Below are 16,493 nucleotides of genomic sequence, written 5' to 3'. Positions count from 1 at the left end.
ACATCCACCTCTAGCAAGGGTTGTGGGGTTTTTTTGCAGACATATAAAGCGTAGCAGCAAAGGGAGACACACAGGAAAATAGCTGGGAATTCATTCAGCCTCTCAAAATAAGAAACCAGCCTAAAGGTATCTTACCTCTCCATCCCTAACCTACCTCTGTTCAGATTAACATCTATGACTGCCTGTCCAGCTTCTCTTCCTTGGGTAGCCCCGTCATATAATGTTTAACAGGACTAAAAAAATAAACTACTTTCCCTCCCAAATGCTCCGTTGTTCTTCTCCCCTTGTCAATTACTGTTGGAAATTCCACTATCCTCCCTGTCTCTCTCCCATTCAAGCTCCTTCTAGAATCCTGTTAGTTCTTTTAGGAGATATTGCCTAGGAAAACACCTGCTCCTGTCCACCACTGCCACCAAATCCTACATAAACTAAGTATTCCTCTCCTCCGCTACTGCAACCTCCTCTTCTCTGGCCTGCCAGACAGACACTCATCTTGCCCCGGCCCACTTCAGACTGTCAAAACGCTACTGCAAGTAATGACAGGTTTCAGAGTAACAGCCGTGTTAGTCTGTCTTTGCAAAAAGAAAAGGAGTACTTGTGGCACCTTAGAGACTAACCAATTTATTTGAGCATGAGCTTTCGTGAGCTACAGCTCACTTCATTGGATGCATACCGTGGAAACTGCAGTAGACATTATATACACACAGAGACCATGAAACAATACCCCCTCCCACCCCACTGTCCTGCTGGTAATAGCTTATCTAAAGTGATCATCAAGTTGGGCCATTTCCAGCACAAATCCAGGTTTTCTCACCCTCCACCCCCCCACACACAAACTCACTCTCCTGCTGGTAATAGCCCATCCAAAGTGACCACTCTCTTCACAATGTGTATGATAATCAAGGTGGGTCATTTCCAGCACAAATCCAGGTTCTCTCACTCCCTCACCCCCCTCCGAAAACCCCACACACAAACTCACTCTCCTGCTAGTAACAGCTTATCAAAAGTGACCACTCTCCCTACAATGTGCATGATAATCAAGGTGGGCCATTTCCAGCACAAATCCAGGTTTTCTCACCCCCCCACCCCCATACACACACAAACTCACTCTCCTGCTGGTAATAGCTTATCTAAAGTGATCATTAAGTTGGGCCATTTCCAGCAAATCAAGTAAATCATCCATTTTACTGGACACTTTCATAATCTTTAGCCCCTCTTCAAAACCCTTCACCAGCTTCCTGTGACTTTCTCCATCAAATGTACGCCTCTGTATTCACCTTCAAGGCCACCTAGCTCCTTCATTCCTCTGCTTTTGTCACCTTCTGCACTCACCTTAGCACCTCCACTCTACTGAAGCTGCATAATTAGCCAAGACTTTAGTGTCCTCCTCCTACTTGTCCCCACACCACCTTCTGAATGGCACCATATGCCTGGAAACCCCCAACCCCTCCATCCTCAGTTCACCATGCATCCAACCACTCTTTTCCCCCCACTTTAAAAAACACAGGTCTCCCAACAGTCTGATAAACCTCCTGCTGGAAAGGGTTAGCTAATGAACAAATTAAAATAAAAAACAAACAAAACATTTACAAAAAAAACAGGCAAGGGCTCAACTAATTTTTGTTTCTTCCTATTGTCTACACTTTTAAACACTATTTAGCGTGTATTACGTTAAATTGTTTAGAACAAGGCCCTATCTTACTAGCCATGTCTTCAGAGCTCTGAAGACTTTTAGAACTATACAAATAATGAATAAAAATAAACCTTTTTATTTTCACTGAAATGGATTGGGATTTTGTGCTTGAGGAAAAACTTAGATCCACATTTCCTCAAATTATCTATTTCCAGATCAAACTAAGGCTAAAGTTTTGTGTCAGCAGAGATTTTTATTCCCCTACCCAGAAGTCTATGCAAGCAAAATTCTGTTTTTTGCACTTTCATAGACATCTGATGAGATGGAACTTCATATATTATACTTCACACAGTGTAGCCAACTATCTGTGTTTCTTTGATCATTTATTATGCTGCATCACAGATAAGCATGTTGTTTAAATGACATGAGATGAACACTACCTGCCCTGAGAAACTTAAAATTTAATTTTTCTTCAAAGAGTTAGATACGTTCATACAACTTGGGGGTTTTTTTGTTAAACATAATTAAGTAATATTATTTATACCTGCTTTCTAATCGGATCTGATAGCCAATTGTCTGGCCAATCTTTTCTCTTCTTTCTGCGGCAACCCTTTCAGCCACAGCAATAGCTGCCAAACGTCTTGGTTGAGTGCAAAATATGCGACATGGAATTCCATTTTTGTAACAGTCATCAAGAAGGAATTGAGGAATCTAGAAGAAAGTGGGTTTGTTTTTTAGTTTGATAGCATTGCAACTTTCCTACCTTAGCAAACAAAATATATAACTGAGCAGCACCACTGAATAAAGCAGTTTGCATTGACTCATTTTATACAGAAGAGAGGGAGATTCAGTTTGTAATAGCTCATTATTCATTTTAGGGTATTTTGGCTGTTTAATGCTGGTACTCAGCAGGAAAGAGGCAAATCACCATAAATCACTACAGAAATAGACAAGTGGTGCGAGGTTTAGAAGCTCGTGGCTGTCTGCTCTCTCCCTCTCTGTTGTTTATTATTGAGAGGAAAGGACAAAGCTTCTTATCCTAGATGCCAACCCGCATCACTGCAAGGTTTTGGGTGCTGAAGTGTTTGATCTTTCTTTTCCCTCCTCCTACCTACTAGCCTTTCTTAGGCTCTGCTGAGACTGCTCCTCCTGCTGTTGCCAAATGAGAAATCCCTCTTGGATTCATAGCAGAGGGCAGAGCTGGCTCCTGATGCAGGAAGAAGGCATCCAAAGCCAAAAAGAATTTTTTCTAGGAGTGTTTAATAGACCCATAATGGGCTATTACTGACAAAGTCAGGGAAACAGAACAGGCACCTTTCAATTTGATTTTAAGTAGATGAAGTTATTTTGGGCTCTAGTCTGTTTGAGAGAGAATTTGAAACATTTCAGATGCTGTTTTCTCAAGTTCCTGACCCAAAACAGTGATTACATAAACTATACTCACTTGAGATCAGGAGCATTGGTACACAGGATGATCTAACAAAATTTTAATGATGTCAAACTTCTAACCAAATATATAAAAGAACATTACAATTTCTCTTAAAAGAGAAATAGCAACACTGCAATTTTGTCATGACAACTTTTAGGAAAAGTCTGATGTACTCATGGTAGAGTTTCAGAGAACTCTACAGTCATTATTCATTATTTAGAATCAAAATAAATGCCAAAAACAGAAAACAAATATTTACTGAATACATCTGCCCTTTCTACATCATGGCTGACAATTTTACCATCCTCATCTAGTATTCAATTTATGCAACTGTCAGGTTTTGTTTGTTTCTAATATATTTAAATAATTATTTCTTATTGTCCTTAACCCTACTGGCCACTGATCCCTTTCTTACCACTTGTCTGCATTTCCTAACTGTAATTCGCAGTCATTTCTATCAACTTTTCTGTATGTGTGCATATGTCAACTATTTCTTAATTGCCACTTTCACTTCCCCTCTAAATCAGGATGGGTTGAGCCAAAAGCAAAAAAAAATAAAACCAAGAATTGTTGACTTTTCTGGGATAAATCGTGCTCCCTTAATCTTGCATTGGAATATCCCATGTGCACAAAGTAAGCAGGATTTGGCCCTGTGTTCTTAGGTCATTTCATTGTGTTAAAAACACAGCACATAATGCAGGGGCCATAGACTACAATACAAAAAGTGTAGGCCTGGAACGTGCCTGGAGAGATCCAGTCCCCGCCCCCCAGGATAAAGTATACTTTAGACCATCTTTGACGGCTGTTTGTCTAACCTGTTCTTAAAAATCTCCATTGACAAGGATTCCACAGCCTCCCTTGAAAGCCTATTCCAGACCTTAACTATCCTTACACTTATGAAGTTTTTCCTAATATCTAACCTAAATCTCCCTTGCTGCAGAGTAAGCCTATTACTTCTTGTCCTACCTTCAGTAGACCTGGATAACACTTGATCACCATTCTCTTTATAACAGCCCTTAATATATCTGAAGACTTAACGTGCTCAGATTTTTTAAAACCTTTCCTCATAGGTCAGGTTTTCTAACCCTTTTGTCATTTTGTTACCCTCCCCTCATCCTCCCGTCCCCGTGGACACTCAACTAGTATGTCTACACCTTTCCTAAAATGTGGTGCCCAAACCTGGAAATAGTACTTCAGCTGAGGCCCAACCAAGCCGAGCAGAATGGAACAATTACCTCCCCTGTCTGACAGTCCTGTTAATGCACCCCAAAATGATACGAACCTTTTTTCACAACTGCATTGCATTGTTGACTCGTTCGATTTTGTGATCCCTGCCCATATCCTTTTCAGCAGTACTAACACCTAGCCAGGTTTCAGAGTAACAGCTGTGTTAGTCTGTATTTGCAAAAAGAAAAGGAGTACTTGTGGCACCTTAGAGACTAACCAATTCATTTGAGCATGAGCTTTCGTGAGCTACAGCTTCACTTCACCATGGTGGTATGCATCCGATGAAGTGAGCTGTAGCTCACGAAAGCTCATGCTCAAATAAATTGGTTAGTCTCTAAGGTGCCACAAGTACTCCTTTTCTTTTTGCGAACACCTAGCCAGTTATTCCCCATTTTGTAGTTGTGCATTTGATTTTTTCCTTCCTAAGTGAAGTACTTCACTCGTCTTCACTGAATTTCATCTTGTTCATTTCAGAGCAATTTTCTAATCTGTAAAGGTCATTTTGAATTCTAATCCCATTTTCCAAAGGGCTAACAACCAGTCCCAGGTTGGTGTCATCCACAAATTTTATAAGCATACTCTCCACTCTATTGAATAGTACTAGGGCTGTTGATTAATCGCAGTTAACTCACACGATTAACTCAAAAAAATTAATCACAATTAATCGCACTATTAAACAATAGAATACCAATTGAAATTTATTAAATATTTTGGATTTTTTCTACATTTTCAAATATATTGATTTCTATTACAACACAGAATACAAAGTGTACAGTGCTCACTTTATATTATTATTTTTAATTACAAATATTTGAACTATAAAAATTATAAAAGAAATGGTATTTTTCAATTCACCTCATACAAGTACTGTAGTGCAATCTCTTTAGAGTGAAAGTATAACTTACAAATGTAGGGTTTTTTTTGTTACATAACTGCACTCAAAAACAAAACAATGGAAAACTTTAGAGCCTACAAGTCCACTCAGTCCTACTTTTTGTTCAGCCAATCATTAAGACAAACAAGTTTGTTTACATTTATGGGAGATACTGCTGCCTGCTCATTTACAACATTACTTGACAGTGAGAACAGGCATCCACATGGCACATTTGTAGCCGGTGTTGCAAGGTATTTACGTGCCAGATATGCTAACCATTCATACGCCCCTTCATGCTTCGGCCACCATTCCAGAGGGCATACTTCCATGCTGATGATGCTTGTTAAAAAAATGTGTTCATTCAATTTGTGACTGAACTCCTTGGGGGAGAATTGTATGTCCCCTGTTCTGTTTTACCCGCATTCTGCCATATATTTCATGTTATTGCAGTCTCGGATGATGACTCAGCACATGTTGTTCATTCTGAGAACACTTTCACAGCAGATTTGACAAAACACAAAAAAGGTACTAATGTGAGATTTCTAAAAATAGCTACAGCACTCGAGCCAAGGTTTAAGAATTGGAAGTGCCTTCCAAAATCTGAGAGGAACGAGTTGTGGGGCATGCTTTCAGAAGTCTTAAAAGAGCAACACTCAGATGCGGAAACCACAGAACCCGAACTATCAAAAAAGCAAATCAAGTTTCTGCTGGTGGCATCTGACTCAGATGATGAAAATGAACATGCGTCGGTCTGCTCTGGATCGTTATCATCAGGGTGGTTGAAGCATGAAGGGACATATGAATGTTTAGCACATCTGGCATGTAAATATTTTGCAACGCTGGTTACAACCATGCCATGCGAATGCCTGTTCTCACTTTCAGGGGAAATTGTCAACAAGAAGCGAGCAGCATTATCTTCTGCAAATTGTAGCCAAACTTTTTTGTCTGAGCAATTGGTTGAAGTAGGACTGAGTGGATTTGTAGGCTCTAAAGTTTTACATTGTTTTATTTTTGAATGCAGTTACAAACGTAGAATTATGTGCAAAAAGTAAGTTCAACTTTCATGATAAAGAGATTGCACTACAGTACTTCTATTAGGTTAATTGAAAAATACTATTTCTTTTGTTTATTACAGTGCAAATATTTGTAATCAAAAATAAATATAAAGTGAGCACTGTACACGTATTCTGTGTTGAATACATAATTGATTTCTGTAATTGAAATCAATACATTTGAAAATGTAGAAAACATCCAAAAATATTCAAATAAATGGAATTCTATTATTGTTTAAATCATGCAATGGATCGCGATTAATTTTTTAAATCGCCTGACAGCCCTAAATAGTACCAAACTCTTGCGGGACCCCACTAGATATGTCCTCCCTGTCTGACAGCAAACCACTGATAACCACTCTGTCCTATATGAGAACATCATATAGGACTGTAACAAAAGCCTCACCAAAAAAAGACATATCATGTCTAGAGATTCCCCCATTCACTAGTCCAGTAACCAGCAGCTGACCTTCAGTTTGTGTCTCCACCATGACAATTTGCATTTTTGTTAATTTACAACTAAGGGCCCAAAGTATTCTGTAGTAAGAGTGTGTCCTTAGGCCTTGATTCTGCAAGTTGATCCAGATGGACACACTGAAGTCAGTGGAGCTCCATACAAAGGCAGGAGTTCACTCATGTGGATCAGCTTGCATGATTGAGGTCTTTGAATAACAGGACTGGTGATTTTGTCCTAAACGCTCTTCAAAACTTCTGATCACTTCAAAATTTTCTATTTCTCAGACTAGGCTATTTGGTTAGTAATTTACCCTGTTTTTGTATTGTCTTCACCTTTATTACAATGGGTTTCAGTCTGACCTACTCAGGAAAGTTTATTAGGATGTAAGGAGAAAAAAAATGAAATAAATAAAACATTTTAAAATGCACTTTACATTGTCTGAAAAAGTCAGTAACTATATTGTTATTAGAAAGATGTGAGAAGCACAGAAGCATAGCTATTTAATATAAGCACCTGATTTCTGTCAAATATTTCAGTTGCAGAAGGAGACAGAAAATGTGATTTAACAGAGAATCTTTCCACTAACAGGCCAAAGAAAAGCTAACAGAGTAATACGAAGAGATCCCATTTAAATAAATAATGTTTTAGGATTTCATATTGACACACAGATAAAACACATATGGTTAGTCCAACAGTATAAAGAACTAATTCTGTCCTTTCAATTTCATTAAGCAAAAAGACATACCTGAGTAGTTTTTCCAGATCCAGTTTCTCCCACAATCAGAACAACTTTATTTTCTTTAATAATTCTGACAATTTCTTCATGTTTTTCAAAAACTGGTAGAGATTGCCTGAAGGAATCAAATTCAGATTCCCCCCTTTTCACAGGAATCTGAGGGATGCCATTGTTAAGTCGCCCACTTGTCTTACTCATTTCTCTGTTCTCTAAGACAAGACAGAATTAATGACATGGCACCAAAGGTGTCCTCCAAAACGCAAGAATTCAATGCAAAACTGAACACTGACTTCATTTTAGAAACCTCTATTTTAACAAAATACCACGTTTCCATGTTAGTGCAATAAGATATTTAAAGTGACAAATGAACACATTCTAGAACACAGGTGGAAGACATTCTGTTGTTTAACAAAAGGTATTTCTGAAAGAATAAAAAGATTAACCTTCCCAATATCTCACTGCCAAAGTTGGGAAAGGCTACAAGTGCTGTGAAAACATCAGACTCAGCCCTATAGGGAAAGGGAACAGTCCATTATATTTAAAAGCACCACATCTAGGCATCTAAGGAGAGGTGGCAACTGACTTAAAGAAGCTGACCTGTGAGGCTACCATGCTGGCCTTAAGTCTCTCCTGCAGACCCATTTCTTCCACAGTTCCTAGAGAAGTTATCATATATTAAAATAATAAATGACTAACGATTTTTTAAACTACTCCACCATGATGCATACATGCCTTCTATGAGTTAATGTATAATCATATTGTAACCCATGTGCTTCTTCTCCCACTCCTTTCCTAATGATTGTTGGCCACATTCATTGTATCCATGTTTAAATTAGCCCCCAATCCTGCAGACAGGGTATGTCTACAGAAGAGTTATAAACCCTGGCCAGCTGACTCAGGCTCATGGTGTTAGGGCTGCAGCACTGCTTAACTGCAGTGTAGACTTCCAGGTTTGGGCTGCAGCCCAGACTCTAGAACCCTGAGAGGATCCCAGAGCTCAGGCTGCAGTCCCAGCTGGGAATCTATACTGCAGTTAAGAACCCCAGCAAGCCCAAGTCAGCAGGCATGTACCTGCTGTGGGGTCTAATTGCAGTGTAAACATACCCTTAGACATGTGTCTAATTTGGAATAAGGTACACTGATTTTGCTAAGTCTATACTTCTAAATACACGGTGTACATACCAACGTATTTAACACTAGCACATACCATAAACATGCAAGAATCCTAAAAATCTTTAGCATAAGAGGCTATTCTGCAAGAGTCTAATGTTAAACTACCTAAAAACCAAACTATTTATGTTCATCACTATTGAATAAACTAAAAATAAATTCTAAAATAAATTGTAGGTAGGTTTTTATGCTTCTTGCAAAACATCAATTCAAGCAGTTTTAGTATAAGCTTACTGAGAATGTCAAATCTAACTATCAAGAAACACCTTTACACCATGAAAAAGTCAGAAGATGCAAATTCAATACAAACTTGAGTCCTTTATTGCTACTTCTACTTGACACAGGCTAACAGACTGAGCTGGACAGGAGCAAATAATTGGCTAAGCAGGCTGGATAGGTAAATAGACTTACTGTTTGTACACTACTATATCAAATCCTATACACCCTTCTTCAAAAAGCACTGCCACACGGGTATTAAACAATGGCTCCCAACCACACAAAATTCTAGTCTTGTTAACCTTATTATAATACAACCTCAAGAAAAAGAGATGTGTAGCAGTATTTAGAACCATCATAAAATATGTAATGTCAAATGAAGTAGAGTTTTCTGTGCACTAGATCAAACCTCCTATACAAAAATACAATTAAGCCCTCATACCTGAATACCTGTTCAAGTAATAATCCTGTTAAAAGGTCAGTGTTCTAGCATACGATAATTTTTCAAATGTATATTTGAACTAGTTCTCTCATTTAGTGGAGATTTAAGAAGTCTGAATTGTAAACTCTTTAGGTTACGGACCATGTCTAGAGCCGGAATACAATTAATATAATACAAATATAAGCTTCCTAATAGGAAGAAGTCAATAGTATAGCATGGAATGAGAAAATGAAAAGCATGTTATTGTCTAACAGTATGAATTCACAAACTCTTATCAGATTATACTGCACATACCAGCTTCAACAGCAAACACATTTCCTCGTTCTGTTTTTGGTAGAAGTTCAGTGCGTTCTTTATTGGTCACAGGAAATCTCTGAATTAGGCTCCTAATAGCATGTTTTGTATTGGGGGTCAAACTACAGGCCATTACTGTATGAGCCAATTCTGATCCATCTTTCTTTTTTATGGTTAAATATCTGTTTGCTCCTTTTCTGAAGGAAAAAAAAAAAAAAAAGAAAGAAAAATTTTTCATTTCGCTAGGTAGTAACTATTTTACCTATACATACAAATCTTTTGACAATTAACTCCTAAATTATATTAAGGTGACCTACAAAAAAAGTCTAATAATATACTAAATACCACAAAAAAACCCACAGAATAAGAGAAGCATCCAGCACACTATTAACTTAAGAGATCCAACAGAATGCCTAAGCAAAAAGTCAACCTGGTTTTATGATTCTGACTCAAAGACCTGCTATTATGTCAGCGATCATAATCAGGCTTTTGAACCTTGATAGTACCCCTTCAGAAGTTATCTCAAGAATCAAAGAAGAAAAAGACTGAGTTTGAGCAAAACATTTCTTAGGATGCTTCCCCAACTGATCTATCAGCAAGTCCAGATTTGTATGTCCCTTATATAGACTGTGATCTGTTTCCTCTTCCGCTGTGTGACCCTACAACTTTTGGGCCTTGATCATCTTCTGTTTATCTCAGCATGAAAGGGGCCCTCTGTATGAGGATTTCCCCTTTTCTACTTAGAAGGCTGAAATGCAGAGCGACTTGGGGAGTAAACCCATCCCTGCAGTACCATCCAACCCCTTTCCTCCATTACTCTGTAAAGATGTTCTCACAAATGTCTAGGAGTAAGGGAGATGCTGCTCTCGATGATATTGTTCCTTACCAAGCTCCCAGATCCCATGCAGAATCTTGGTCAGGAGGCAATACAGTTCAGAGCAGAATGACTCCTGGCACTGTGTGGAAAGAGAGTTCTTTCTTTGTCAATTTCACAGATCCATAAGGTACAGAGGGGACAAGGCTTCCCAAACGGTATAGGCCCCAAATTCCTTCAACCAGAGAAATAGTGCTCAAAGAACCCTGCAAGGAACCCCAATATCTCTTCCCTACTAAACCCTCCTGAATGATCTGGCCCTCAGTCAAATTACAAGAAATATTGGAAATGTATATATGGCCTTTTAAAGAGATATATGGACTTTCATTTTTAGTAATTAACACAACTAATCTCACATTAACTTACCCTTTACTTTTAGAAATCAGACCAAGAGACTGACTCAGTCGGTGAATAAATGCTCTTTCAGTACTAGTCAAAGAAGAAGGAAATTCCATTTCTAGAAAAAAATTTAAAAAATTAGAAGATTTAACACAACATAATCAGCATGTTACTTCTTCCCTATTTCAAATAAAATGAGAAATATTTGCTTATTTCCATGCCAAAACAAGCAATCTCACCAAAAACTAGTGAGCAGAGATCTCTAAACCTCCAAACAAATTAGTTTCATTTATCTTCTCCCAAGAGAGGAGGCAAACCTGTACTTCTCACTAGCAAAGTAGAACTATCTTTCTAACACATATAATGGTTCCTAGCTTTTTCAGGCAACTGCAATCATTTGCCAGGCCCAGTGTCAGATCTCAGGGGTACAAGTGCCAGGGAGTCATGTCCCCCATTCACCCTTGAATATTTTGGCCAATATGGCACTTGGGCAATTAGAGGACTGGGGTGGTATAGGAGCTCATTATGTTGGGCTACAGCTCACAACTAATAGGGGATACAAGATGCACTAAGCCTCCATGGAACCTCAAACAGAATAGGGCAGCAAACACACATGAAGTACCAGCACTCAAGATATGTTCTAGCCATGAATATTATAGCTCAGACATGACATGCTGCCAGCCCCATCACCCTAAATTCATCTCAACAGGTATTCCTGTCAATGCTGGAATGATTCTACCTGCTTCCCAAACCAAGATCCCCATGGTGCCCTCAGAGAGCTTCTGCCACCAGAATGGGGCAACAGTATAACATCCCCCCTCCCCATGTCCTGTCCTGTCTTCCCCCCCTCAGATCACCCCCCAACCCAATCCAAGCCCTCCCCCACACCTCTTGCCTAGGTCACACACACACACACACAACCCAAACCCTGCACTCCCCCACCACACCCCCTTGCCCAGGTCACCACCCCCCAACCCAAGCCCTACCTCCCGGCAACCCCTCCCCACACTCCCTGTCCAGGTCCCCCCCCCCCACACACTCCCTGTCGAGATCACCCCCCGCCCCAGACAGACAGATCTCTCTGCTCACCCAGAAGCCCCCTCGGCCCCCAGAGCCTCACCCACCGACTCCCTCCCAGGAGCCTCCACATCATCCCGACCCGCGGTCACCTCTCTGGTCCCCGTAGCGGAACCGCTCCAGGGCGATGTTCACCGCGATCTTCACCTCCTCGTCGATGCGGATGTCCTTCAGCCCCCTGGCCCGGCCGCTGCCCGAGCCGGAGGCGGCGGCCGGGCCCCCGCCAGACAGGGCGCTGCTGGGCGGCCGGGGGGACACACTGCTGGGCCGGGACATGGCCCTGCGGGGACGAGACACTCGCTCCCAGACAGGCCCCGGGGCTGCAGGGCTCCCTCTGGCGGCCAGGGCAGGCCGCGCGCGCGCACCTGCCAGCGGCCAGGTCACCAGGCAGCCGCCGCGCCGGCGGTGTGGGACTCGCAGGAAAAGTGAAAGGGGGTTGGAAGGGGGGGAGTCGCGACGCAATGACGTTCCTGCAGGCGGGGGCGGGGCGAAGGGGGCACGCAGGAAATAGGACCAGGCGCCGCGCGGGGCGTATGCGCTAGGGGGCGGCCGTGTCGGTCCAATCACAGCCTTAGGGGCCGCGCGCGGGACGCTGGGCTAAGGCCGCCGTGTGTTCAGGCCCTGGCTGAGCGCGGGGCGCCCACCTCACCTGGCTGCCTCTCTTCCCCAGGCGCTGCCTGTGGGCGGCTCCTCCCCACGTGGGCCAGGCTGAAGCTCCTGCTGCTATTGTCTGCCTCGGTTTCTGAGGCAGGGGCGGCACGAGGTGCTGTTCCGTGCGGATTTGTCCTCCCTGTAAATCGACCCAAAGCTACAATTTCCGAAGGACCCTTCCTCAGATTTAAGGTCCTAAACCCATAAAGGTCAATGGGATTTACCTTCCTAGGTTGCTCTTCTCCTGTCTCTCCTCACTTCGGCTCTTTCTCTCTTTGTTTTAAAAGTTATAGTTTTCACAAAAACCTCCAAAAATAAAGCAATTAAAAACTGAACAAAACAACAAACTCACAAAGAGAAAAAATGGTAAAAACTTTCGTTTAAATAAATCCAGTACCTTAATTATTTTAACCCTTCAGAAATGCAACAGATGGAATTACTCCTAACTTTCTTCAAAATATAGTTGCCAAGCAATGGAAATGCAGACCCTACTTCTAATCCTAACCACTAACTAATATTTAAAACATATTTAAAACATGGGATTTCCTTATTTCCAGATAGAAGAGTTTTAAAATAAAGTTTAATATAAGGTAATCAAAAATGCCTTAAGTTACTAAAGTAACACAACAAAATTGGCAAATATATTTTTATCAATTTTAAAAAAGTTAAGGTGATAACTTGTTTATTTAAATGTTTAACCCTTTGTCATTTTTGTTTGCCTTAAAAAAGACTTGGTCCCTATTACATTGTAATCACATTAAATTAGTCTATGGATTAAATTTGGGTTACTAAAAATTTAAAAAATTTAAAACAAAAAATGTATTATGTTAACTAAAATTACATCCCACAAACTAAATACACCATAAAACCACACCACAAAAACACCCCCAAAAATCAGTATTGAGATAAAAAAAACAAAAAAATTGAACTGCACAAATAAAAAATTGGTCAAATACACCTCAGTCTACCATATACAAACAATTAAGTTGGCAATCAGCTAAAAACCACTATCAGTTAATTTAAACTTAGCTACTATGTAAAAGCAATTGTATTATTGCTCTGTATGTCATTTACATAACATTGCTAAACTGTTTAACCAACACATGAATAAAAATCCACAAACAAATGGTAGCAAACAACAACAACACAATAACTACAATTTGGGTAAACAAATCCCTGTTAGCACCAGTCATAATGTGGGTAAGTGACCCTGCATCCTAAGTAAAACAGACATTATTCAAAACAATCTTGTCCAGTGTCCAAGTACCAACATTAAATCCTAACACAGAAATATTTAATAAATTGGTTATTGCTTACTGTCCATTCAGTAAGTTACCTGGAAAACAGCATCCATAAAAAAAACAAAAACTAAATCTACATCAACTACTGGTATATCACAGAGTAATGCCACCAATAAAATAAAAAAGCTAGCCGTTCTTGTTTCCTACCCAGCAAAGCTTACCAAAGGGTAACAACCAGCAGTAAGGGTAATCTATAATATGAATGGACAGTATTGGGTAGTAACTAATTACAAAACATTTATATATAAAGGCCTCATTTGTAATGTCACTACTCCAAATTTCTGTTTTACTTCTCATATACGTAGCACGGTGGGACACACTATAATAATGCTTATCCCAGTATTTCAAAACATTCAGCCTTCTACCAATAATTGTTGGATCATATTAAAGAAGTTCTGTATTAAAAATCACAAATAAGTTTGATTCCCCAGAGTTTAAATTCCAGGGTATTACTAATTAAGAGGTCTCTTGGTTTTTGGTACTGTTTCTCTCCCTCTATGTGTGAAACTTGCAAGCAGCTAATTGTGTTAGTACATTCTAAGACAGAGTCTGTTCTCAAAGCAATTCACAGAGAGAGAGACTCAAAGCAATACTCTAACAACAGAAACAGCACCCAGAGACTCCCCGCCCTTTTGTTGTATTAACAATTGTGATTAAAATAGAGATAGAGGATGTATGTGGATGGATGCTTGGTGTGGATAATAACTGAATGATCAGGGAGGTGCCAGCCTAAGAATCCAGTGTCCATCGGCTGAAGAAGGCGTCAAGTGGAAATAACCAGAGGACCCCCCCCGGAGGGCAGACTGGAATCCACCCAACAGCCTCAAGAATGGGAGAACCAAAGAACAAGATAACATCTTGGAGCTGTCAGGAATGTGCTATCTGCTGATTGATTCAGCAACAGCATGATGAAGCAATTCCCATAGACTGGCATAGGAAGAAATTCCTATAAAAATAGACTCTAAAAAGTGAGAACTTTGGGGTCTGATTCTGCAAACCAACTTCCAGGAGCATCAGATGAGCATCTGACAAGGCCCTGCTCCCTCCTCATGTCCAGGCCACCTGGCCAGTGACTTGGCATGAGCAACTCTAAGGCTGGTAACTATGATAACAACCTTGCAGAACCTCTGTGTGTGTGTGTGTGTGTGTTTGTATGAATGAATGTGTGAATAAATATGAGATTGAATGGAATGTTATAGCTATAACTAACTGCTTACTATGATTCTTTCTGTATTCACAATAAATGTGGTATTTTGCCTTTTTCCCTTTAATAAGATCCTGCTGGTTTTTATTTTATTGGTACAACATTTTGGTGGAGAATTGCGAAAGGGGGAATATTGGTAAAAAACCTCAGTTATTGTAAATATTGGTGTGCACACCGCCAGCTCTATTGAGCTAGGCATTTCTATTAGGTTAACCAGACCTGCTGGCCTCCGAGAAGGTAGCAGGGAACCTGCTGGCCTCCGAGAAGGTAGCAGGAAAAACAGATTAAACCAGACCTGCTGGCCTCCGAGAAGGTAGCAGGGGACCTGCTGGCCTCCGAGAAGGTAGTAGGGAAAACAGATTAAACCAGACCTGCTGGCCTCCGAGAAGGTAGTAGGGAAAACAGATTAAACCAGACCTGCTGGCCTCCGAGAAGGTAGCAGGGAAAACAGATTAAACCAGACCTGCTGGCCTCCGGGAAGGTAGCAGGGGACCTGCTGGCCTCCGAGAAGGTAGCAGGGAAGAACAGGTTAACCGGACCTGCTGGCCTCCGAGAAGGTAGCAGGGAGAAACAGGTTAACCAGACCTGCTGGCCTCCGAGAAGGTAGCAGGGAGAAATAGGTTAACTGGACCTGCTGGCCTCTGGGAAGGTAGCAGGGGACCTGCTGGCCTCCGGGAAGGTAGCAGGGGAAAAACGCATAGATTAAGCTATGATTTCAGAATCTAGGCTGTGTCACTTGCTAAGTAATACCAGCAGTGACAAAGAGATTGAAATATCCATGTTAAGATGTTTAAAAGAAAACAGGGTAAGCCAGTACTAGAGGGAGGAATGGAGTCAGAAGGAACTCCAACCTCACCTTTTGTTAAAGAAATTACACCTTTTAAACAAATCCTTCAAAAATTTGGGCACAGTCCTTGGACTAAACAAGCCCTAGCTGATGTCTGCACTATTTCGGACCTAGAGGATAGATTGGCTCAGTATATCCTCATATACAAACCTTCTAGTGCTGCCAAAAGAGATGCAGCAGCAATTTGGTTGTTGTGGGAGGCATGTAAGGATTCTTCCCTCCGCTTGTCTTCATGTAAAGAGGAAAAGGCACAAATGGAAAAGGGAGCAGACAATTGGAAGGTGCTGGGTACAAATACCCAAAGCCAGCTGAAAATAGTGAAAGAGGCACTCCAGGAATACAAAAAGAGTGAAAAAGTTAACTCTGCAGAGGCTGGAGGGAAGCAGGGAAAGGGGGAGAAGGTCCTATGTACGGCACCCCCAGGCATAATTACAAAGAGAAAAGAGAGTAAAAACAAAAAAAAAAAAAGTTAACTCTGCAGAGGCTGGAGGGAATTAAGCAGTTAAACTTTGTATTTCACCCAAACAACTTTTAACCAAAAATGTTAAAAAGGAAAAGTGTTAGAGCATTCTTGGTTTCTTTGCAGCCATTCTGAAAGAAAAATGGGCCCTTTTCCAAAGGAATGTCTGTAAATTAGCCAGGCAAAAATAAACTATCTGATTAAAATCAT

At 40.7% G+C, this 16,493-nt stretch overlaps 1 protein-coding gene across 5 annotated transcripts in view; it reads right to left on the bottom strand.

Annotated features, from left to right (window-relative positions):
• YTHDC2 (YTH N6-methyladenosine RNA binding protein C2) overlaps positions 1 to 12,261 on the bottom strand; it is a 51,404-nt gene extending 39,143 nt beyond the window's left edge. For 4 of the 5 annotated variants that reach the window (XM_073344721.1, XM_073344722.1, XM_073344725.1 and 1 more), the window contains exons 1-5: positions 11,913 to 12,261; positions 10,771 to 10,861; positions 9,531 to 9,727; positions 7,418 to 7,617; positions 2,178 to 2,344 (exon numbers count right to left, since the gene is read on the bottom strand). In XM_073344721.1, coding sequence (XP_073200822.1) covers positions 2,178 to 2,344; positions 7,418 to 7,617; positions 9,531 to 9,727; positions 10,771 to 10,861; positions 11,913 to 12,096 — 839 coding nt within the window. In that variant the 5' untranslated portion in view covers positions 12,097 to 12,261. Of the gene's footprint in view, positions 1 to 2,177; positions 2,345 to 7,417; positions 7,618 to 9,530; positions 9,728 to 10,416; positions 10,487 to 10,770; positions 10,862 to 11,912 lie in introns of those variants that run through there. The other variant, XM_073344726.1, reaches the window with a different exon arrangement.
• Positions 12,262 to 16,493: the final 4,232 nt, after the last annotated feature.

Source organism: Lepidochelys kempii, chromosome 5 (assembly GCF_965140265.1).
Source record: "Lepidochelys kempii isolate rLepKem1 chromosome 5, rLepKem1.hap2, whole genome shotgun sequence".
Lineage (NCBI taxonomy): Eukaryota > Metazoa > Chordata > Testudines > Cheloniidae > Lepidochelys > Lepidochelys kempii.
The sequence above is the reverse complement of the archived record's forward strand: the minus strand, read 5'-3'. Positions and strand labels throughout refer to the sequence as shown.